Source organism: Canis aureus, chromosome 7 (genome assembly GCF_053574225.1).
Source record: "Canis aureus isolate CA01 chromosome 7, VMU_Caureus_v.1.0, whole genome shotgun sequence".
NCBI classification, from domain to species: Eukaryota; Metazoa; Chordata; class Mammalia; order Carnivora; family Canidae; genus Canis; species Canis aureus.
Genome location: NC_135617.1, coordinates 71,157,000 through 71,180,793, shown reverse-complemented (window position 1 = coordinate 71,180,793; position 23,794 = coordinate 71,157,000). Strand labels below are relative to the sequence as shown.

The 23,794-nt window shown below is 55.9% G+C and overlaps 1 protein-coding gene across 9 annotated transcripts in view; it reads right to left on the bottom strand.

Moving 5' to 3' along the window:
• The window catches only part of TNXB (tenascin XB), a 56,830-nt gene that overhangs the window by 25,906 nt on the left and 7,130 nt on the right, over positions 1 to 23,794 (bottom strand). For 4 of the 9 annotated variants that reach the window (XM_077904587.1, XM_077904590.1, XM_077904588.1 and 1 more), the window contains exons 3-15: positions 21,880 to 22,290; positions 19,753 to 21,492; positions 19,171 to 19,286; positions 14,549 to 14,705; positions 14,088 to 14,351; positions 12,573 to 13,328; positions 11,074 to 11,442; positions 9,727 to 10,020; positions 7,697 to 7,987; positions 7,027 to 7,332; positions 5,128 to 5,487; positions 1,932 to 2,234; positions 447 to 746 (exon numbers count right to left, since the gene is read on the bottom strand). In XM_077904587.1, the coding sequence (XP_077760713.1) occupies positions 447 to 746; positions 1,932 to 2,234; positions 5,128 to 5,487; positions 7,027 to 7,332; positions 7,697 to 7,987; positions 9,727 to 10,020; positions 11,074 to 11,442; positions 12,573 to 13,328; positions 14,088 to 14,351; positions 14,549 to 14,705; positions 19,171 to 19,286; positions 19,753 to 21,492; positions 21,880 to 22,279 (5,656 nt within the window). In that variant the 5' untranslated portion in view covers positions 22,280 to 22,290. The remainder of the gene's footprint in view (positions 1 to 446; positions 747 to 1,931; positions 2,235 to 5,127; positions 5,488 to 7,026; positions 7,333 to 7,696; positions 7,988 to 9,726; positions 10,021 to 11,073; positions 11,443 to 12,572; positions 13,329 to 14,087; positions 14,352 to 14,548; positions 14,706 to 19,170; positions 19,287 to 19,752; positions 21,493 to 21,879; positions 22,291 to 23,794) is intronic. The other 5 variants (XM_077904589.1, XM_077904591.1, XM_077904593.1 and 2 more) reach the window with 5 other exon arrangements.

Below are 23,794 nucleotides of genomic sequence, written 5' to 3'. Positions count from 1 at the left end.
TGAGACGGTAGAATGAGAAGGTGGTGACCCAAAACTCCCAGGAGGTGAGGGCTGCGTAAGGCTGAGGGCTGCAAGGCCCAGGCAGATGGAAAGGGCCCCTGGCTCCCTGTACTCCCACACCCCCAGTCTCCCATGTCCCACCTTCCAGGAAGGGTCCTAAAGAGGCTTCCCCCATTCAACAGGAGTGGAAATGAGAAGAGATAAAAAGTCAGTGGGGGAAGCAGACCCAGGGACTGGCCCCATCTTTCACTGGCCTTGAATTGGGGCAGGCAGTGTGGCTTTCCAAACGAAACCGAAGAGATGGACAAAGGGAAGCCTTTGTCCTGGGGACAAAGGAAGGGGAAGCCTGGGAAAGGGATGCCTGGCAGGGAAGCCTGGCAGAAAGAAAAAGATCAGGCGGTGTGAAGAAAGGTGGGAAGGCTGCTGGGGGCCCAGGCGGGTCTCACCTGTCTTTGCCTCCACAGAGACTGGACTGCGTCTCTTCCCATTCTGAAGCCCGTAGAGCAGGAATCTGTACTTCCTGCTGGGTTCTAGGCCAGGGACGGTGACCTCACGCTGGTCTGCGGCCACAGGCACCCCCCGGGGCTGTCCATCTCTGTCCTTGTACTGGACCACGAAGGAGTCGAATTCGCCCTCGGGGACTGTCCACGAGAGGCTAACAGAGTCCAGGGTCACGTCTGTCACTGTCAGCTCCCCCAGCTGTGGCTCTTGGAGGGACTCTGTGGCTGGGGCTGGTGGGAGGGGAGCTAGGATCCAGGAAAACAGAACATAGCTGAGATCTCGGGCAGAAGAATTCCCCCACCCCAAGGGCTCCTGGGCTCCCAAGGCCTCAAGGAGGCCTCGAACTAAGATGAGACACAGGCACATCTACTTTTTCTCTGACCTCTAACTGAAATGTAGCATTTCCTTCAATGATGAATAAAGGCAGCCAGTCACTGTGATGCCAGCAGTACTTGTGACATCAATGGATGTTTTCATGTCACCTTAGAATGACTGCAAAAACTTCAAAATACCATTTATACTCATCCTGCTTCTAAATATGGGGAGGTTATGCCACTAGCCTCATTATTTAACGGATAATGAAGAAGTTCCTGTATTACTAAATCATAAATTTGAATTAAAAATATTTTAGCAGGAGGCACCCAGGTGGCTCAGTCCATTAAGAGTCTGCCTTCAGCTAAGGTCATGATCTCAGCCACTCCTGGGATCGAGCGCCCTGAGTCGAGTCGGGCTCCCTGCTCAGTGGGGAGTCTGCTTCTCTCTCTCCCTCTGCCTGCCGCTCCCTCTGCTTGTGCTCTCTCTGTCTCTAGGTCAAATAAATAAAAACTCTAAAATCTCAAAAAAATAAAATATTTTGATAATTGAATATCAATATAATTGATTTCCTCTCTAACCCTATGCATTCATGTTGTAGATTTTAAAGCACTGCCCTGAGAGGAGTCCATGGGTTTCATCAGCCACCATGGCAGAAAAATAATGGAAACCTGTGCCCATGAAGCCAAGAGCAAGGGTCATTTCCAGCAGAAAGGCAGACTATAACCCCAGGGCACTGAGGGCCTCTGAGAAGAGACTCAAGGGATGCCTGTACTGTAAGCCCAAATGAAAAAGCACTTCAGGAGAAGTCCAAGTCACAGCAGGGTTTTGAGAGAAACGAAGAAAACAGCTGTGGACAGTCAGGGGAGACAGCGTCTGCCAGAGGATTTAGGTCAGCTGGAAGCAAGACATTCCTGCCTGGGGAGAGGGCAGTATGGAGGGGCACTGGAGGGTAGGGCAGGTTCTAGCCTGGGGAGAAGCCAAGGGGTCAGGGAACAGACAGTGCCTGTGACCTCAGTGAGGACCCATGGAGGCCACCCAGACAGGACCTGCGGGAGGGCTTGTGGGGTGGGGGGATTCTGGGTGACCCGAGAACTGCCTCACCCCTGCTCACTCACCAGTCACAGCTACCACAGAGAGGGGGCCCATGCGCTGCCCATCATGGAGCCCGTAGAAATTCATCTTGTATTTGTGTGCAGGGTGCAGGCCAGGGATGGTGACCTTGCGCTGGTCTGCGGCCACAGGCACCACCTGGGGCTGCCCGTCCCTGTCCTTGTACTGGACCACGAAGGAGTCAAATTGGCCCTCAGGGACTGTCCATTCGAGGCCCATGGAGCTGGGCATCACATCTGTCACTGTCAGCTCTCCCAGGCGTGGCTCCAGAGGGGGCTCTGTGGCTGGAGTCTCTTCCGGTTGTGGAGCTGAGACAGACGGTGGAAGGCCGTGAGGAAAAGCTCCTTTTTCCCTCATTAGTTATTACATCTGTTGTTTTTGTGGTGCCCATGAGGTGGCTCTGAGGTAAAACTACACTGATTGGCAACATCTGTCTGGCCACAACCCCTCCCTAAGTCCCTGTCAGGATCTGGGGCTGTGCTGGGGTTGAGGAGGGGCATCCATGGTCACTGAGACCCTGGGACGGCTGCTGACCCTCCAGCTGTATGTCAGTGGCTCCAAGTCCCTCCCTCGGGCCCTGCAGACTCGTGTTTGCCTGGTGTTTTCCTCGGGTGCCTCCTGTGTCTCAAACTCATGAAGTCCACAACCAAGTTCCCCTAGGGACACCTCCCCACACCTACACTGTCACAGCCTCCCCACCTCAGTGAAGCCACCACTTCATTCTGGGCATCTCCCATGAGTCCCCTCCCAACCTACATCTTGCCTGGGAGTAAGTTCTGTCAGCAAGACCTTCAGAAGCTGAACCCCTCCTAACTCCACTCCACTGCCGCCATCTCCAGGCACCACTGGCTCTTACTGGATGACAAGGGTCTCCTAAACCCTCTCCCTCCACCACCCTCACCCCCCCTCCACCGTTAAGACATGAGTCAGAGCCTGTTCCTGCAATGACTTCCATCTCACTGGGGCAAAAGCCAAGTCCTTACATGGGGCTTTGATCATCTCTTACATATCATGCCCCAGCCATTCCAAACATTCCTGGCTTGTCTACAGATGGTCAGGGCCCCTTCCTCTGCCTGGGATATTCTTCCCAAAGTGCCTTCTCCTTTCCCTCCTTCAGGTCTTCCTTCGGAGAGGCCCTTTCCATCCTCCTTCCCACCATTCACTATCTCACCTGTTGGACTTTGCTTTTCTCCAGGTCTCATCACAGTCATATACAGTACCACAGAGAGATGTGTAGAGTTTGCTGTCTCTTTCCCTCTGCTAGAATGTGAGCTCCACAGGGAGGGGCTTTGCCTTGCTCGATGCTGTGTGCCCAGCACCCAGTGGGTGCTTCACAAATGTTTGTTAAATGAACGAGTGGTCTCGGCTGGGAAAGGCCGAGTTCAGGTCCTGGCGGGCACCACACCCCAGAATCAGCTGAGCCTGAGAGGTACTCCTCAATAATGACCAAAGCTGGAAGGTGGTCCCAAGAAATAAAACAGTGGAGGAGGTAGCTGGGTGGGTGGGCTCCCAATAGCCATTTGGCTTCTGTGGGAGGATAAAGACTAGGCTCTAGAGAGATAAAAACCTGTTTTAAAAATGCGCTGTTTTGGAGGCCTCTGAAAGACACAAATGAGTCTGAGTGGGGAGGGCAGGGACGGAGGGGGAGTAAGAGTGGCTAACACGTACAGAGCATCTACTAGGTACCAGGTAGCAGGCCTGATGGTGTTTCATGCCCCTTCTAGCTCTGATGACTCCTATAGCATCTACTTCCTGCTCACTTTTGCCCTCTCCGTACTTCTTCCCATGAAGGAGAATAACTGTCGCTCTGCCATCAAATAAGCCTCCTTGTTGTGCCTTGGCTTTACTGGAAAAGGTGGAATTATAACCACCCATGAGCACAGCTGTCCCCATGCAGCACTTGACACAATGTTTTTCTAATTTAGAAATGTTTCAAAAAAAAAAAAAAAAAAGAAATGTTTCTAATAGGCCATATACACCTCTTCTGGCAATGGTACAGCATGTGCCACATGGTACCTCGGGCAGCTCAGCAAGTTCCAGCTACCCATCACCTTCCTGCTCTGATAATGAACATCATGCTTGATCACAAAGCCAAGAACCAAGAAAGCCATAAGCAGAACTCTGTCAAATTCCCAAACTTAATTTTCCTTTTACCGCACTGCCTTAGCCAGCTCAGTCAGTGCCCAACACAGTCTCTTCTTACCCAGGGACCAGGGACAGAGACTCACAGAGCCCAGTGTGGCTGCCTGGGACAGACAGCAGATGGAGGGTCACTTAAGAGAAACCTTAGCAGCATGTCTGGGCTGGGCACGAGCCTCTACCCTGCTACTTTAGGCCTGCAGGACAGTAACTGGGGTGGCTTTCCCTCTCCCTACTCTCAGTGCTAACTGAAGAACAAAAAGAAATTAGGAGTAGAAGGTTCTGGAAACTAAGCCAGCCAGGTCACTGTGAGGTTGGGCTGTGTGGAAATAGAGGAACCAGGTTCTGAAAACCTGTTTTTCTGCTTTTAAGTTTTTAATCTTTCCCCCTATAGTAAAAGTTGGTTTTGAAAAAATAAGTGTCATTGTTTCAGTGAGTGAAGGGAAAAGAGACACCCCTTCTGAGAGGCCTGCCTCTGTTCTGGCCCCTGGCGCTGGGGCTCTGGAGAGAAGATGCCTAGGTTGGGTCCTCTGTGGTGCCAGACGGCCCCATACCTGTGCCCAAGAGAAGGGATGGGACGGATGTCCCTCTTTCCTATAAGGTCACTGACTGGATGAGTGGCACAGAAAGTTTCCAGCTACAGTGATGAAGAAGCCATGCCTCATGCACATCTGTCAGCTAAAGGGGACAGAGCAGACCCCAGGCTAAGGGTAACTATAACCATCATTATGGCAATGCTGATAGCATGTGCACTCTGTACTCGACCCTTTCTTAGTGCTTTGTGTCTGTTAACTCATTAACTTATTCACTCTTTGCTACAGCTCTGTGGGGCAGCTGTTCCTATCCTCCTCCTACACATGAGGAAACAGAGACACAGAAAGGTTAAAAATCGCTTGAGGTCACAAAGCTGGTGATAGCCCACTCCCCAGTGAGCTGCTCTTCTGGGTCTTCCCCAAGCAGTGGGGGGCCTCAAGCGACCACCACAGCAAGGGAGAGCCATGGCCTGGGGAGGATAGGGGGCACTGGTGGGAGGAAAAGGAAATAGGCCCCACCCTCACTCACCGGTCAGGCCCACGGTGGACACGGGGCCCACGCGCCGCCCCCTGTCCAGGCCATACAGGTGCATCTTGTACTTGCGTCCCGGCTCCAGACCCCCAACGGTCACCTCACTCTCGTCGCCCGGGACACGCACCACCTGGGGCCGCCCGTCCCTGTCCTTGTACTGGACAGTGAAGGAGTCAAAGTGGCCCTGGGGGACGGTCCAGGAGAGGCTCAGGGAGTCTGGGGAGGATCCCGTCACTGTCAGCTCCCCCAGGAGGGGCTTCTCGGGGGGCTCTGGGGCCTCCGTGCTGGGTTCTGTAGGTGTGGGGGTCTCCTCCACCTCGGTGGCACTAGGAGTCTCCTCTACAATGTCCTGAGGGGCTGAGAGAAGAGATGGGGGATATGGGCTTACAGCATGACTTGCTTTGTTGGTCATTCAGCAAATAAAGTCCTCAAGCTACAGGCTTTGGGGTTTGGGTAGCTTTTGCATTAGCCATTCAGTAGCTCATTGGAGAGAGTGGAGACAGACCCCTGACCCGTCAGGTACTGCTGGTAGAATGGTGCTGGCGGGTTCTGTCGGGGTGGGAGTCTCCTCTCATGTCTGAGAAAGGAGCTGAGATGGGAAGAGAGGAATCTCTGAGGAATTTCCTAGCGTGTCCATGGACAGTGCTGAGCTCTGGGGATTGAAGGACATTAAGGCCTCTTCCCATCTGCCTTCCTCCCTTTCAGCTCCAGCACCTCCCCAGGGATTTCCAGTGGCCCCCACCCCACCTACCAGGACACCAGACAGAAGGTGCCCTGGCTGAGGCTTCCCTGGGCAACCCTGTGCCTCCTTTCAGATAAGAGCGGGAGAGAGATTTGAGGGTGGAGGGCTCGGGAGGGCCATGCCCTTCCTTGGCTGAGTCTAGAATCACCGCCCCGAGGGCACCTACCCACTTTCTGACAAGTAGGTCTTTGCTGAGGCTCCTTGGAGAAGGGAGACTGGCTTCTGTGACCCACTCCCTGGTCCTTAGAGTACTACTCATGAGACAGGAGACTGAGGAAGGAGCAGGCAAGGATAGGCAAGGCAGGGAGATAAGGAGAAGAAAAGGAAACTGGGAAGGAAGAGAGCTAGGGATGAGGAGCAGGTCACTCTTGAATAGCAGTTTGGTGTGCGGGGTACTGCTCTAAGCACGTAGGTTTGTACACTGACTGTTCATTATCCTCACTGGACAGATGAGGAAGCCGAGATACAGAGAGGTTCATAATTCACACAAGGTCCCACAGGCAGTACATTGTAGAGCTAGGATTAAAGTCTAGGCACTTGGATCCAGAGTCTGTGCTCCAACCACAAGGCTACACAACCACAGAAATGGTGCTGACCAGGGAGAGGGTGGACAGGTGGAGAAGTGCAGAGTGGTGGGGGAATGAAAGGAAGGCCTTTGCCCCATTCCCAGTTGCTTGGGAGTCAGGGATGTGGGGTCTGGAATGAGGCCTTTTCATGCCAGAAAGAAGCTGGGGAAATGAGGGACTCTTGTGCCTTGGAGCTGTGAGCTCTGAGCAGAGCAGCAGTGGTGGGAGGGTGCGAGCAGTTGCCAATGGGAGCTCAGAAATGACAGCAGCTCCAGCCAGGCCAGCGTAGGGGAAGGAACACAGTGGCTGAGGATATCTGTGGGCAGGGCAGCCTGGGGTGGAGGTGTTCCAGGTGTTCAGAGTGGGGAAAATGAGACCTGTTTTTGGAGATGGAGAAACAGGGCCCAGAAAAAGGTCAGGGGCTGGTGGCTGGATGAGAAGTCCTGGGATGTGGGGAAGTAGAGGGTAGAGGCTTGGCAGACATGCAGCCCGGAAAGAGAAGGCAGAGGGAGGTACAAAGGAGCCCCGGACCAGGTCCTGCTCAGAAGACAGGGCTGGTGGAGGGAGGCCTGAGCAACCCTGACTTACCTGTGGTGGCCACCACAGACACAGGCCCCACACGCTGCCTGCCATGAAGCCCATAGAGGTTCATCTTATACTTCCGGTGGGACTCCAAGCCAGGGATGGTGACCTCATTCTCATCCCCCCTGACAGGCACTGCCTGGGGCTGCCCCTGTGCATCCTTGTACTGGACCACAAAGGAGTCGAAGGAGCCCTGGGTCACTGTCCAGGACAGGCGCAGGGAGTCTGGGGTTGCATCAGTCACCGTCAGCTCCCCCAGCAGGGGCTGCTCTGGGGACTCTGGGTAGAGGGATTCCTCTCTCTTCTCCGATGCTGTAAATAAGAGGATCCAGTGAGGGCTGCACTGGCAGCCCCAGATTGGGGATTGGGGTTTGGATGGGCTGCCATATCTGAGTGGGGAGGGAGTCACTATTCAGTCAGCATCCATTAGGAGTGCTGAACTCCTGGGAAGTCTGGCACAGTCAGGGTATGACACATCCTCTGGGCCTTGGGGAGCAGCTGAATGGGATGGAAGGGACCCAGCAGTACGGGGGAGGCTGGCTTCCCTCAGCCTGGGAGTGGGGCCAGGTATCCAAGTCAGCCATCACACTGGGAAGCCCCAGCTGGTTCCTAGCTGAGGGCAAGTGTGGGGAAGACTGGGAGGGGTCACAGGGAGACTTAGGTAGTTGCCACTTACTAGTGGTGCCATCAGCTGTGAGGGGGCCATGCTGCTTCTTGTTGGCAATCCCAAACAGAGTGAATCTGTACTTGTGGTTAGGGTCCAGGGAGGAGACGATGACTGAGCGCTCAGGCCCCTCCACGGGCATCACCTGGGGCTGTCCATCCCCGTCCCTGTATTGTACTACAAAGGAGTCAAACTGGCCCTCGGGGACAGTCCAGGAGAGGTGCAGGGAGTCTGGTGTAGGATCTGTCACCCACAGCTTTCCGAGGCGGGGTGGAGTTGCTGGGCTGGGATCACTCAGCGGCACTGGGAAGAGGGGTGGGAAGAGAGGAGGACACAGGTCAAAGGAAGGGGGGGACTCTGTCTCCCACATATGGATGTTGGGTGAGGTGGTACAGGCTGTTCACTGCACAAAGGTACATGGCTGAGGGAGCACGGAGGGACTGAAATCCAGCCAGCCTCTGCTTGCCAAGCTGTGCGCCCTGGCGTAGAGCTGTGCTCACCTAAAGGAAGGGTGCCAAGTTCTAGATGGCACAGAAGCACTGTATGGACTGGTGTGGCCCTAACTATCTGCAGCGTAGTGGACGGCTTCAGAGAGAAGGGAGCCCGGCCATCCCTTTCTGTGCCTCTACAGCCAAGGAAGTCTTCCAGGACAATCTCTACTGCTTCCAGGCTTAACTACCAGTTGGTTTTTCCTCAAGAGAGGGAAGCACCATCTTTGGAGTACTTGAATGCGGGAGAGCCTCCCACCTCCTTCTCTCCCACCCTGCACCACCAACCCTTCCCTCCCTGCCACTGTGCCCTCAGCCTTTGCGGGAGCTCCTCTCCTTGGCTGCTAGCTCCCTCCAGCCTCCACCTCCCTGCTTGCTCTCTAGTCCTAGTCCAGCTTCCAGAAAGAGCCGTCTACACTGGTTGTAGCCATGTCCTCACCTCTATCTCCCTCTTAATCCAGCTCCACCCTCCACTGGCAGCTCTCACCAGAGTCAGTGGTGACCTGGTCATTGCTAAGTCCTGTGGACACTCTACAGCCCTGAATCACTCTTATGGAATCTGATATGTCTAACCGCGCCCTTCATTTTGGCATCCAGGACACCACTGTCCCTGGCTGTGCCCCCGTCTGCCAGTCACTCCCTTGGGCTACTCTGCATGCTCCTCTTCCTCTGCCCGTGCTCTGAGTGTTGGCCACCATCTCTTCTCCACCAACACCCTCACCCTGGCTCCTGTCCCCCCATGCCCCCTTTCAGGCCTTCTCTCTGCTCTCCAGACCTGTGAGGGCAGCAGTGACAACCCCGTGGCCCTGCCACTTCTGCTCAAGTGCCCTGTCCTTCTCTGTGCCTTGACTCTCCTCATCTATAAACAGGCATGCCTCGCGGGGCCGCTGTAGGCAGTAAGTGTGTTGATACACTTAGAACATCTTGTTAACCTATGCTCCGAAGAGGTTTATCTAAGTGTCCCATGCTGTGCTGTTCATCTCCTCCACTGTTCCTCGCCTCAGGGAACAGGACTGTCTGCTCTAGAAACATGGGACTGCCTGGGCCTCCTCATTGTCCTCCACCTCCCTCATCCAGCCTCACTGCCACCATCCTAGGCGGGCCAGTATCATTTCTTGTTGGCTCTTAACTCACTTCTCCAGCTAGCTTCTGCAACAGCCTCATTGTAATTGGTAAGATAAATATTAAATCATGTCATTCCCAGTTAAAACCCTTCAGACCGCCCCTCCCCCCAACCGCCCAGGGCCCTCAAATGAGCTCTAAGCTCCTCAGTCCTACACAGGCAAGCTCAGTCCCCTCAGCTGCCCTGATCTCCATCGTGAGGTAACAGATTCTCCTCCAGGGCCACATTGGCTCCTGCCTCTCCATGGCTCCCTCTGTTGGCACTGTCCTCCTCAACCTCTCTGCTGGACCCACCACTGTTTTCCCTTCTGGATTCATCTGAGGCCCCACTGCCTCCAGGAAGCCTTCCTGGTGTTCCCAAAGCACAGGGAAGACCCCCTTCAAGGTTGTGCAGGGGGCAGGGGCAGGGGTGTGTGTGACCATCTCACTCACAAATCTTGGCTTCAGCCACCAGGGGGCTGTGCCTCTTCTTGCCCAGGAGCCCATAGAGCAGGAATTTGTACTTGCGTCCCAGGTCCAGGTTGGTGATGAGGGCTGAGCGCTTGGACCCCTCCACAGGCACCACCTGGGGTCCGTTCCTGTCCTTGTACTGGATCACAAAGGAGTCGAACTCGCCCTCTGGGACTGTCCAGCGCAGGAGCAGGGAGCTAGAGGTCTGGTCAGTCACTGCTAGCTCACCCAGGCGTGGTGGGGCAGAAGTCTTCCCAGGCTTCGGCCCATCCCTGTCTGGAACGTGGGGGCGGAAGTTGAGCAGGTGGACTCAACCGTTACCTTTGTCCCTGGTCTCCTTCCCTCTCCTCAGCCGGCTGGGTCCCTCCTTCCTTGACAGCTCCCTCCCCCAGAGCCTCCACTTCCCCACCTCAAGCCTCTGTGAGCAGCCCTCCTCTGTTCTGGAGTGACAGCATTAGCCCTCCCCTTGTGCTAGTTTCCCCACCTCTCACAAAGGTCCCAGTCCCTCTCCACATCAAGACCACTGGGGGAGTTTCCAGTCATCCCTGGTTCTTCCGGAGTCAGAACCTCCTCCTTGCCACTCTGGAGCAGCTGAAGACTCCTCTGTCCACTTTTCTCTCCCTCTCCTCCCTCTCTTCTAGTGCTGAGCCTGACCTGGAGTGGCAGGGAGTATGCTACCCTAGTCATAAAGAGGGACCAGGAGGGAACCTGAGAGCCAGGAAGTCCAGGCCCTGGGCTTCACTGACACCACAAACCTCACCTGTCTCTGAAGCCCTGATCCCTGTGGAGCTCCCTACCCTAAAGAACCTCCATCCCCAGCAGAAACTGGCTGCTGGGACCATGGAGCACAGCCTACTACAGGCCAGGCTCCCAGAATGGGGGCTGCTGTTCTAGGCTGCCCCCTGAGGGGGTGGTGGGGGCTATGGGGAAGGGAAGGGGGAGAGGGGGCTAAGGGTCAGTATCATCAGGGCTGAGGCCTTCCCATGCCTACCCTCAGAGATCTGTGAGTGACCAGGAACTGGGGAGGACACAGGACAAAGAACACTGTAAGTGGAAAGCCAGAGCCTACAGCCCCTCTCTTGACTCCCAGGCCCACCCTCTGACTTTTCTCTTCCCATCTCCCCCCTGCACCTCATCCTTATTCTGAGACTCCCTCCATTCCTCTTTCCCCTGAACCCTCAACTCCAACCTCCTCTCTCCTTGTTTGCTCTTACCACTCCAACCCAAACACCAGCCCAGCCCCACAATCCCCATGCCACCTCTAAAGCCCCAATGGCCCAGCCCCTCCCCATCCCCAGGACACTGATTGGAACAGAGTTCAGGATATACCCATAATGCCTTGGTAGATGAGAGGGGCAGAGGGCTCGCCCTCCGGGGGGACCCCACGCAGTGACAGCTCATAGGGGACTCCAGGAGGGGGCGAGGGCACCAGAGCCTGGCGGACATCCCCGGGCAGGAGCTCCTCATGTGGCCCTGGCCCCTCAGGCACCCGGAGGTGCAGCTGGAAGTGGGCAAACGTGTCAGGCTGAGCAGTCCAGGCGACACGGAGCTTCCCCGTCTTGTCTCTGCCCAGCACCCTCAACTCTCCTAGCTCCTGGGGGCGCTGCTGCAGTTCAGGGGCCCGGGCCCCTTGCGTTGTTGAAGGGCCTGAGGGAAGAGGCTCATCAGTGGCCCCCAAGAGGCCTGAGGGAGAGGACCCTGGGAAAGGGCAGGGTGAGAAAAACAGGAGAGTTGGGAATGAGAGCAAGAAAGGAAATCCAGCCCCCAGGTTCTGCCTTCTAGCCTCTAAGAGCCCACAGAGCCTCCCTCTTCTGCTTCCAAGTCCACTCCCTGGGCTACTGCATCCTCCCAACACCCCTGTCCACCACATTCCTGAACAGACAGGCCTGTAGGCAATAAATGAAAGAAAGAAAGCTGACCATCCCCCCCTCACAAGGCTCCTGTGGCCTCTAGCCCCCACAGACTTCCACGTCCCTCCCCAAGCACATCTCTCTGCCCACGGGGTGGTGGTCGTAGCTTCCATTAGTGCTGCAGTGAGAAGCCTGGAAGAAAGGAGGGGATGTGGTGTTAGGGAAGGCAGATGCAAGGGGAGAGTGGGTAGTGAGGAGAGAGGGAAAAGAGGGTGTGCGTGGGTACATCCAGCTCAGGTGGCATCTGGGCCCTAGGTGGGGAAGAACAGGTCCACATCCCTCCCCAGGGCAGCCCGAGAGCACCCCTTCCCTGGGCCTGGCATCATTCCTGTGGAAGAGATAAGCATGAAGTGAGCCAGGAGGTCTGGAAAGACAGCTCAAGAAGCAGTGGGTTCACCGCTCACAGACACAAGCTGCCTGATGACTTCAAGGCCAGCCCCACACTGTTCTGATGTGTCCCTTTGAGGTCCAGGCCAAATCGTGGAAAACTCTAACCACTGACCAGAGCCTTTGGCCACCCTCACCACAGTGAGTCAGAGTGGGGAAGTGATGGTTTCACTCTGGTGCCCCACTCCCACTGCTCCAGTGAGTTTCTGCAGGCCCGCCCCGTCCGTTCCCGGGATGGCAATCCGGGCAAGCGTCCCAGGAACCCTGAAGACCAGGTCTCGCCCTGGGTATCCCCCCTGAGGCTCCTGGGGTGGAGATGGCTTCTAGGCGCCCAGTAGGGCATGTGGGGTCCCCTGGAGTCTGCTGTGGGGTCCCCTGGAGTCTGGACCGGGCTTGAGGGCCCCGGGGTGTGGTGCGGGTGGGGTGGTGGTCCGAGCAGCGAGGCGGCCAGAGGAACTCTCCGATGGGGACTCCAGCGTCGGGCGAGGCTGGGCAGGGGATGGGTGCTCCCGCGGCCCCAGCGCATGCTACCTGTGGTGGTGACGAACGCGTAGGACGTGGAGGTCTGCCCTGCCCGCACCCCGTGGACCTCCACGTGGTAGGTGGCGCCGGGCGTGAGGTCGGGTAGGCTGACGGCGCGCGCGGTGCCCGGCACGGTCAGCTCCCCGCCGGGGCCCTCCGCGGGGGGCTGGGGCCGCCAGCGCAGCACCACGCGCTCGAAGTGGCCGCGGAGCCCGTCGAGGGACACGAGTAGCGCGCCGTCGGCGGAACTGCCCAGCACCTCGGGCTTGGGGTGGCGCGGCGCGGCCTCGCGGTCCACGCCCTCCGGCGAGAGGCCGTCGGTGCGGGGCTCGGAGGCCCCCTTCCAGGCGCCGGGGGCGGGGCTCGCGGCGGGGGCGGGGCGCCGGGCCGGGGGCGCGGGGGAGCCGGGGGGGGCGGCAGCCGCCCGACGCCGCTGCAGGTACTCGTGGACGCGGCGCGCCACCGACGCGTAGGTCTGGTTGGCCCGCAGCGGGTAGCCGTGAGCTCTCAGGTGGCGCTCCAGGTCTCGCACGCTGCCGCGGAACCGGCCCAGCTCGCCCGGCAGGTTGGCCCACGGCCGCCGAGGGGGCTGCGGCGGGCTGGGCCCGGGCCGAGGCTCCTCCTCCCCCTCCTCCTCCTCCGCTGGCCGCGAGGGCCGAGCGGGGCGCGCGGGGCGCGGGGGCCGCGGGGCGGGAGCCGGCCGGGGACGGGGCTGGGGGGGCGGGGCTGGGGGGCGCACCTCCGGGTAACTGTAGTGGCCTGGCGCTGCCGGGGGCAAAAGAGGGGGGAGGGGAGAGCCGGTCAGCGGCAGCCCCCTCCGTCGCGCCCCTCCCTCCGTCCCTCCCCCGGGCGCCGGGGGCCTCCGCCTGCGCCCCAGCCCCACCTGGAAAGAGAACCAGACCGAACAGTCAGTGTCCCAGGGGCCCCTCCCGCTCGCCCTCCAAGCCCGCCACTCCTGGTGCCCTAGAAAGGAAGAGAAGCCAGCAGGTGGGGCCCTGTGTCTGAAGGAGAGAAAGGGGAGGGGCAGGAGACAGTGTGAGCGTCCCTCCGTCCCTCCGTCACAGGAAAAGAAAATAAGTATCCATCTGTTTAGAGACCTTGAGGGTTAGTGGGAAATTACTGCTCTGAGACCTAACTCCCTCCAACCCCAATCCTAAAGTCAACAGGAATGCGGATCTGCCTGGTTCCAATCTTTGCAAGAGCCGACCACTGTGAGCTCAGGGCCGTCCTTGTGCCTGTTTCAAGCAGAATCTGCCCCACCTAGGTGGGTCAGAGGGCGTCTCTCGCGGGGGCAGGTCCTCCCGGAGTCGCACCTGCAGCCTCCCTAAAGGCCTCCAAGCACCCTAAGGCTCTGTCTCCCCACTGAGGCAGTTACAGAGCAAGTCCCCAGCAGGTGCTTTGGGACTACCACACAGCCTGCCAAGGTGCATTCAGAGGAGCCCGTGAATCCTAGATGGGGGCTCCCAAGGAAGCGGCTGCTGCACAAAGAAACTGGGCTCTTCTCTGACCCCTGGCCAGCCGTACCTGTGTTGGCCCTGACAGAAGCCGGGTAGCTTACTGCCCGGCCCCGCTCTGCCGTGACGGTCACGACATATTCCACGCCTGGCATCAGGTCAGTTAGCAGCGTCCCATCTGCCTCAGGAGGCACTTCCAGCCGCACCCTCTGGTTGCCAGCACTGACATAGGACACCACGAATCGGTCCACCTCAGCCTGGGGTCGCAGCCAGCTGAGCTCCAGTGTGGTTGGTGTCACAGCCACCACTCGGAGGTCTTGTGGGCCATCGATCACTAGCCAGGTTAGAAGAGGGATCAGGTGGGAGTTTGGTCCTTCAGTCCCCAGCTTTCCCTCTAAGAGGTCTGTCCCCACCCCACCCCTCTCTTCTGCCTTCCTGGGGCAGGGGGGATGGGGGTGGGTGAAAGATTCCCTGCCATTCCTCTCAAATCTAAATCTCTACCAGGACCCTGCCCACGGCCCCAGCTCTCACTGGTGGTGATGGTCTTGGAGGCAGGAGGGCCCCAGCTAGTCCCTCGAAGAGCACGGACCGTGACCTGGTACTCCTGACCGGGAGCCAGTCCTCTCTGGTCATAGGTTGAGGCAGAGCTGGGTACCCGAGCTGTGAATGGGGGGCTCACCCCCTCGGTCTGCAAGAAAGAGAGCACCAAGGGGATCAGGGCTGGCACTCTCACTGCTGCTGTTCAATCTCCCTTATCGCTTCTTTCTCCAGTTCCATGCACAGTCAACATGGAACTGTGTAGAACTTGGTCCTGCACAGCTGGGGAACATGGGTGTTAGCCGCAAACACATCTAAAATGGGTAGAGTGTCCCAGGTGCTGTTCAAGGCAACTTACATATATGAACTCACTTAATCCTCCTAAGACCCTTATGAGGGAGGTCATGTTATTCCCATTGGACAGATGAAGAAACTGAAGTACAAAAGGATTATGTAGGGCAGCCCCAGTGGCGCAGCTGTTTGGCGCCACCTGCAGCCCAAGGTGTGATCCTGGAGACCAGGGATTGAGTCCCACATCGGGCTCCCTGCATGGAGCCTGCTTCTCCCTCTGCCTGTGTCTCTGCCTCTCTCTGTGTCTCTCATGAATGAATAAATAAAATCTTTAAAAAATAAAAATTAAAAAAACAAAAAACAAAAGGATTATGTATCTTGCCCAAGGTCACCAACACCAAGAAAGTGGCGGGGAATCCAACCCAGGCAGTGTGACCTCACAGCCACCTCTCACAGGGCCTACCTTTTTAGCCGGTCCTCAGGTGTCTGCCAAAATCTACCCAACATACCCAGGATTCTCCCTCTGGCTTCCCCAGGCAACCCTGCCTACCTGGGTGCGAGGGAGCTTCTCCCAAGCTCACTCCTGTCATAAGAGAGGAAGTAACTGAGGGATGCACCTTTCAAACCTCACTTCCTCCTTACAGCATCTGCCCTGGCCCAAGCCTGCCCACAGACACCTGCTCCTGGTTGGGCAACATGGCTGTGACCCTTGTCATGATATTTCCCTGTAGGTGCTTCCCTTGTCTCCTGGGCAGGATTATAGGCCCCTCAAAGACAAAGCCTACCTGCTCTAAGTCTCACAAATATGATTCCCAATTTCATACCTGGCAGTATGCTGGGTATGATGAAAAGATGGTCTCCTGTCCTCACCTTGTGTTCTAGTAGCTAAATGTATGGCCACATCTTAAGGTGGGTTGGATCCCTACCCAAATCTGTGTCATACATGCCTGTGAACAAACAACCTCCCTCCAAGTGCACCTGGAAGGTGTTATGAGTATCTGTGGTGACCCCACAGGAAATATGCCAGCCTCTGCTCCAGGCAGCGTCTCCTTGGAGGGCCAGCTACTGGGGAAACGGGAGGAATGGACATCTGTAAGCAGCCTAACTGCCCCAAAATTCACTGGGCTGTCGAGCTGGGGCAGCTAATAAGGACGCTCTGTTCTGCTTAGCTATGTTGGCTGTGATGGGGACACCTCCATTCAGCCAAGTAGGACTGGAAATTTCAAAAGGTACTCTCCTAAACCAAGAAAATTGTGGGGAAATCAACACAGTAAATACCAAAGTATAAAACCAGATGAGAGGCCATGTAGAGATTTCTGGGTTGAGGATGAAATGAAGCTTTGTCAGTTTTGTTGGCTGAAAAGTTTTCCTGGGCACACAGGTCCCCTGTTCTCCTATTCACCCTGCCCTAGGATACCCCAGCCTAGGAACCCTTGGGTGGGCATCCACTAAAGGCCTGTAAAGTCCTCATCCTTGCCAGAACTTTCTCTCTCTTTGTTCCCCCAATCCAACACATATACACACCCTCAACCCCCACCACACCCCCAGGCCACACAACCCCTGGGTGCTCCTTGATGATGTCTGGTCCTTTCAGTGAAAGCACATCTTGATTTCTCTTCTCCCTTCAGACCACCTACATGAGCCTTGTAGACACCTCTTAGTGCCTCCTAAGATCCACTGGGCACTAGTCCCCTTAAAGTCCCACTATCCGTCCAATGGACATCTCTCATCTGTCTGGTCTGAGGCAGGCTCTCTAGGCAGATGCTGGCTGCTAGGCTTCAGAATACACCTGGACAAAGAATGCCTGACCCTCCTCTTCCAGGGCTCACCTCCCTCAGTTACCTTTTGCTTCCTCTCACATTCAGAGAGGTACTGGCCTCTTGAGCAAAATGACAACATTCCTTAAGTTAGTGGTCCTCAGGCTTGGAATGTAGCAGAATCACCTGGAGTGCTTGTTACAATGCAGGTCACTGGGCTCCAGCCCCAGAGCTCCTAATTCAGTAGATCTGGGGCTGCAGTCTGACGTTCTGCATGTGTACCAAGCTTCCAGGTGATGTTCCTGCTGCAGGTCCAAGAAATATGCTTTGAGAACCACTGAGTCAGAGTACTGATGCCACGTATGCAGGAAGAAGGAGGAAAGTTCCTCTTCTGTGTTCTGAAGATCATTCCAGTGACTAGGTGTGTCCCTTTGCCAGGAACAGCAAATGGCTGGGCTTTGAGACAGAAGTGCTTCTGGAAAAGGGAAGGAGGTAAGGTGGAGATAGGCCTCTAAGAAGATGGCAGCACCAGAGGATAGCTGGCTACCAATACACTCTGTGCCAATAGAAATGGATAGAGAGCGCTGGCCAGGACAAGAGGCGCCACTCCAGGGGCTAGCCACAGAAAGCTTAGAAAGCAATCAGAGGGCCAGTAGCACAGGCTAATGTGTAGTCCAAGAGAGGTGTCTGGGGACCAATTTCATAGGAGCATTTTCCACACCCAGGTTCAAAGAGATGAGCTGAACCAGGTGCAGGCCAGCTTGACCCCACCTGGCCCCATGGTGAGGGAGGAAGCCTAGAGCTTCAGCTGGGAAGACGCACTTCTTGAAAACACCCAAGGATGGATTATTTACTAAGAGCAGAGAACAATGCTACCCTGCAAGCTCTTTCTATCTTGAGTGCTTATTTTAATTCTTTTTCCCTGAAGTTTCTTAGGACAGTTCCTTTTAAAAGTCCCATCCTCTCAAGATCAGAACTATGTCAATAATATACACATAGGAAAAGAGAGTGGGAAAAACACTTAAAAATGTTAACAGTGCTTGTTTTAGTGTGAAGCAGCCAAGAATTATTTGTTTTTTTCTCTAGTTGCCAAATTCTTGTCTTGTGATTAAACTCCTTTTACGACAAAAAACAAAAATGTTTTTAACAGAAGAAAAAAATCCAAGCCAAGCTATATTGGTGCACTGCAAAGGAGGGATTTCTGCCTCTGCTTCTACCAGACAGTGAGGAGAGACAGAGCATGGCCGGGGTCTGGTGTCATAAGAAGACTTAGAATGCCCAGACCAATGAGGGCAGGGATGAGAGCCAGCACCTCTGAGCTGTCTCTTCTGTCCTAGCCCCTTCCTAGGGTTTAGTCCCCAGGAGTTATTTATTCTTCCAGAGTTTTGGAGATTAGGGTAAATGGCCTATTCACCCATGTCATTTCTTGGAAGATGCAGGAAAACATGAGTTAAACAGTAGAGGTCTCAAAGTATTTGGAGCTGGGAGGCCAAACATGTCATAAAAGGCCAATCTGCATAAAAGGGGGTCTCTAATGAGAGGCCACAAGGCTTTGTCCTTCAGGTGCCCCCAAATATTTTAAGAGTGAGACAGATACAATGCTTTGCAGTGCACTGATGACACAGAGGCGGGAGAACAAGTTCACAGACTCAAATCATTGCAACAGCCTAGACAGCTTGGCCCAAACCAAAAAAGATAACACTAAACAGAGCCACATGCAAAAATGTACTATATTTAGACTAAAAAAGTGCATATAGTTGAATGTCATCTTTTTTCCCTTCTTTTTATCTCCTTTCCCTTTCTCTTGTTTATATTTTCTTGTTTCTATATTGAGCCTACATGACTTTTATAATAAAAGTTACTTTAAAAACAAATATGATCAAAACAGCTGCCAGTTTTTGTGACCACAGTTAATATACATCAATCCTGAGAAAAATGCCAGTGTTTTTAGAGTTAGCCAGAACGACTGGACCCCTCCTGCTCCCACATTTTGGGGGCAAATACAAAAAGCACAAGGCATTAGAGGAGGGAATCCAGGAAGAATTGGGAGAACAAAGTCTTAGGGAAAAGGAGTGAAGAAACCAGGGGGTTTGCCCTGGAGAGAATGGAGAGAGCAGTCTTGGAGGTTGAAGTCTCCAAATGGAGAATGGAGGTTGAAGTCTCCAAATACCTGAAAGCCTGTGGTGGAGGAAAAGCAAAGACAACATTCTGACAATGGTGGAGGCCCAGCTAGGGCCAATGGATGGATGTACAATGGGGGATGTACAATGGGGCAGATTTAGACTCAGCAACAACAGAAAGAACTACCAATGATTACCAACAATGGACTGCACAGCCTCAAGAAGTCCTGAGCTCATTGTCACCAGACGTAGTTCCACTGCAGTGAACTGATGCTGCGAAGGCCTTCTGGACCCAGTGTGGAGTAGGATGAGAAGGTCTTTATAGCAGCTTCAGGAACCTACCCAATCTGAACTCAACCACTGACCACCCAGAACTTCCTGACTGAGGTGAGCACTCCCTCTCCTGAATCCTGCCCACTCAACCTCCTCCTGCAAGCTTGGCTCTCACCGTGGGAATGAACTGAATTTCATAGGCATCCACAGTGTCAGGAGCCCGGGTCCACTCTGTCCGAACCGTCGTTTCCTCCAAGAGGTGCATCCTCATGCCCTCAATGGCTGGCACCTCTGCCCAGGAGAATGAGATACGGAAAGATGGTTAGCCCAAGGCAGTCCCCTACCCCCTACCCCTATCATCAAAGATCCCTGTACTCAGGGCCACACCAAAAGATCGATCCAGTTCCTGCTCCTCTCTGGAGGTGGGGCAAAACTGGCAGAGGCCTGCACAAGCCCTGGGATCTCCTTCGCGCCCCCCCCCATCTCCAAAAACAAAGATTCCCCTAAAAGCAACTCGAAGAGCCCCAACATGCTCATCAGACATCTGAAAGCAGGTCCTGCCTGCAGGCATGCCCCTGTGGCTCTGCTGCCCCTGGTGACACTGGCTCTCTGGCTCCTATGACTGCCTTCCACCCTAATAGTTGACCTCCTTTACTCTTCCTCCAGGTTCCTGGGCCACTGCCACAGGCTCAGGCCTTCCCCCTGGCTCTGGTTCCCAGTCCCTGCCCCAGCATATTGGGGAAGGCGGCATACTCACCTTCCCCACAGTCTTCCCCGGCATAGCCATCTTGACAGACACAGCTGCCCTCACGACACTCTCCTCTGCCACGGCAGTCCCCAGGGCACACCTGAATGGCACAGTCCGGTCCTCGAAAGCCCTCGACGCACACACACTGCCCGGTGCGGCACAGCTCCCGGGGCCCGCAGCCCCCAGGGCAGGCGCTGGCGGGGGGCTCTTCCTGCCCACAGTCCGGGCCGCTATAGCCCACGTGGCACATGCACACTCCCTGCACACAGCGCCCGCGGCCCCGGCAGTCGGCGGGGCAGGTGCGGGTGGCACAGGAGGGGCCAGTGTAGCCTGGGTCGCAGATGCAGCGCCCATCCTCACAGCGGCCCCGCTGGTGGCAGTTGGAGGGGCAGGTACGGAGGCCGCAGTCCTCGCCTGCGTAGCCCTCCCAACAGGTGCACACACCGTCCTGGCACACGCCTTGCTGGCTACAGTCGCGCGGGCACCGCCTTACGCTGCAGTCCTCGCCCGAGTAGCCATCGTCGCACACGCAGCGCCCGTCCAGGCACTGGCCGCGGCCGTGGCAACCACCCGGGCAGCTGCGCGCGCCACAGTCCGCTCCCTCGTAGCCCGCGTTGCACACGCACACGCCATCCTCGCAGCGGCCGCTCCCGCGGCAGTCCCCAGGGCACCGACGACTTCCGCAGTCCTCGCCCGCGAAGCCAGGGTTGCACACACAGCGGCCGTCCACGCAGCGCCCGCGGCCCCGGCAATCGCCAGGGCAGGCGCGCGTGCCGCAGTCCCGGCCCGTGTACCCGGGCCAGCACACGCAGCGGCCATTGTCGCAGCGGCCCCGGCCGCGACAGTCCCCGGGACAGCTGCGCACGCCGCAGTCCTCGCCGCTGTAGCCCGCGTGGCACACGCACACGCCGTTCTCGCAGCGCCCGCGGCCCCGGCAGTCGCGGGGGCAGGCGCGCGCGCCGCAGTCGGGCCCGGTGTACCCGGGCCAGCACACGCAGCGGCCGTCCTCGCAGCGGCCCCTTTGGTTGCAGTCCCCCGGGCAGCTGCGCACGCCGCAGTCGTCCCCGCTGTAGCCCGCGTCGCAGATGCACTCGCCGTCCTCGCAGCGCCCGCGGCCCCGGCAGTCTCGGGGACACGTCCGGGCGCCGCAGTCCTCGCCCGCGTAGCCGGGCCAGCACACACAGCGGCCGTCCACGCAGCGACCGCCCTCGCCGCAGTCCCACGGGCAGCTCCGCGAGCCGCAGTCGTCGCCAGCGTAGCCGGGGTCGCACACGCAGCGCCCGTCCTCGCAGCGTCCCCTCTGGCTGCAGCCCCGGGGGCAGCTGCGCTTCCCACAGTCGTCGCCAGCGTAGCCGGGGTCGCACACGCAGCGCCCGTCCTCGCAGCGTCCCCTCTGGCTGCAGCCCCCGGGGCAGGAGCGCAGGCTGCAGTCGTCGCCCCAGAAGCCGGCCCGGCACACGCACACACCCTGCACGCAGCGCCCACGGCCGTTGCAGTCCCCGGGGCAGGAGGGCCAGCCACAGCTGGGGCCGCTGTAACCGGGGAAGCATACGCAGCGCCCCCGGACACAGCGACCCTGATCGTTGCAGTCATCTGGGCAGGACCCAGAGGCTGAGGGTGGGGAGGATGGCATAGGGCCTGTGGGGTCTGAACAGGTGGGCCCACCCCAGCCTGGCTCACAGGAGCAGGCACAGCGGCTCAGGTCAAACACGCCATGGAGACTGCAGAGAGTGCGAACATCTGTCTGGCCTGGAGTAAGAGGGAGAGGCAGGCCTCAGTGTTTCTGGGGAAAGAGACCAAGCCCATACAGTGCTCTCCTAAGTCAGCCCCTCCAGCAGGGCCAGGCTCACTTCATAAGGTTGTCTTTGTTTCCAGGTACTACTACTGGTGGATACCTGTGGCCTTCCAAAGCCCTAGCATATGCGTGGGGACAGGGGAGGGAAGTGCTAACATCTCTAGCCTGGTGGATTCTCTGAGTTGTGCCCTGGGCTGTACTCAGTACCCCTAATGGGGAAGAAGGGGTGCCTTCTTCTAATTCCTACCAAGCTCCTTTATGGACTAGTGATACCCACAGAACCCTGACTGACTTCCCCACTTCCTCTTTTCCTGTGCCCTCTCCCATGATCACCTGCTCACCTGTGCCTGCCTGGGCCGAGGCAGGACAACATCCCCCAGTGCACTGCTCCTTGAGCCCCTTCACCAGCTCCTCCAGGATCTCTAGCCGGACCTTCAGGGCCTGCACCTCTGAAGCAGAGACTGGGGGCTCTGTGCCCGGGGGACAACCACAGCCAGTTGAAGGGGGCAGGTTGATGCGGTGGGTGAAAACCACCTGCTTCTCCCCTCCTTCCACAGTGTGCTCATAAAGCTGAGAAGAGGGGCTTCCCCCTATGGACTCCACTGTGCGGCCTCCCGGCCGGGGAGGAGGACGTGGAGCTGGGAGAGTCACATTGGACCGTGGAGCGAAAGGGCCTGCTCTGACTGTGCCCAGCAGTACCAAGAGGCCCAGTCTGGAGATTAGGAACAACTGGGCTGGCATCACTCAGGAGGCTGCAGGGAGAGATGGCACATGTGAGCAACTTCACAGAGAAGAAGGCAAGATTGCTCCCCACCGCCCCTGATACACACACCCACAGTCCCAACACCTACAACTAATCTACCAGCTCACATGCATGTGAAACTCCACCTTCAGCCCAACACTAACGGAGACCCTCCTTGGGCAGATTTGGTCTCTACCTTGCTTTCTGACGTCATTTGATTACCCAGCTCCCTGCACTTACCACTTTTTTTCTTTACCGTTCCACCTACACCGGTCTTATGTTTGTTTTACAGATACTACAAGCTTTCATTACTTTAAGGTCTTTTTAGCTGTATGTTCTTTCTGTCTGGGATGCTGGCTCCTTCATCTCACATGTCATGCATCCCAGAAGACCTTCCCTGGTGCCGGGTCAGGATGGTCTTCTGTTACTCTCATTGCAGTATCCTGCCTATGTTCTTCATGGCATTTACTGCTGCCTGAATCACCTGTTGGTGTGGGTACTTGTCTGTTATCTTTCTCCCATGACTAAAATGGGAACTCCATGAGAATAGGGACCCTGTCTGTCCTGGCACTGCCATACACCTGTGTCTGACATGTGGGGGCTACTCAACACATTCACGTCGAGTGAATTAGCGAATGAGTATATAAGGCCAATCCTACAAGCACCTGGAACCCAATTCCTACTGTCTTTTTTGATGAAGATTATCCTCTCTCTCCCTTTTATTCATTTCCTCACTCTTCACTAAATCTCTCCTGTCAGCTTTTATAAGACCTCAAATATCTCCTGTTGTTTAAAAGAATCCTTCTCCCTCAGTACTTATATTACCAAATATCAAAACTTATTAGGTGCAAAGATAGATAGATAGAACAGAGTAGTGTCCAGATACAGACCCACATGTATGTGGTCACTGTGTAAATTACAATGGTGGCACTGCAGTTAAAAAGAAAATGGATGCTCTTTTTGATAAATGAGAAAATATCCAAAATTTATCTCCACCTTATGTCCACATACAGAAATTAATTTGAAGTGAATCTATTGGACATAATTATGAAAGGCAAAGCAATACCTTTCAGAACAATATTGTATAGAAGAAAAATAGGAGAAAATCTTTACAACCTTAGAGTAAGCAAAGATTTCATAAAACCTAACCACGTAAAATTTATTTTTTTAAAGATCTCATTTATTTATTCATGAGAGACACAGAGAGAGGGGCGGAGACATAGGCTGAGGGAGAAACAGGCATCCTGCAAGGAGCCCAATGCAGGACTTGATCCTGGACCCAAGGATCATGCCCTGAGCTGAAAGCAGACACTTAACTGCTGAGCCACCCAGGCATCCCTAACCACATAAAATCTAATCATAAAAAGTTTCACACAAAACTTAACCATAAAAAAGAGACAGACACATTAGGACTTCTGGTCACCCAGAGACACTATCTAGAGAATAAGAATAGAAACCAGACACTAGGATAAAATATATGAGAAATGCCGAGATGTTGCTGGGGAGGGAGAAAG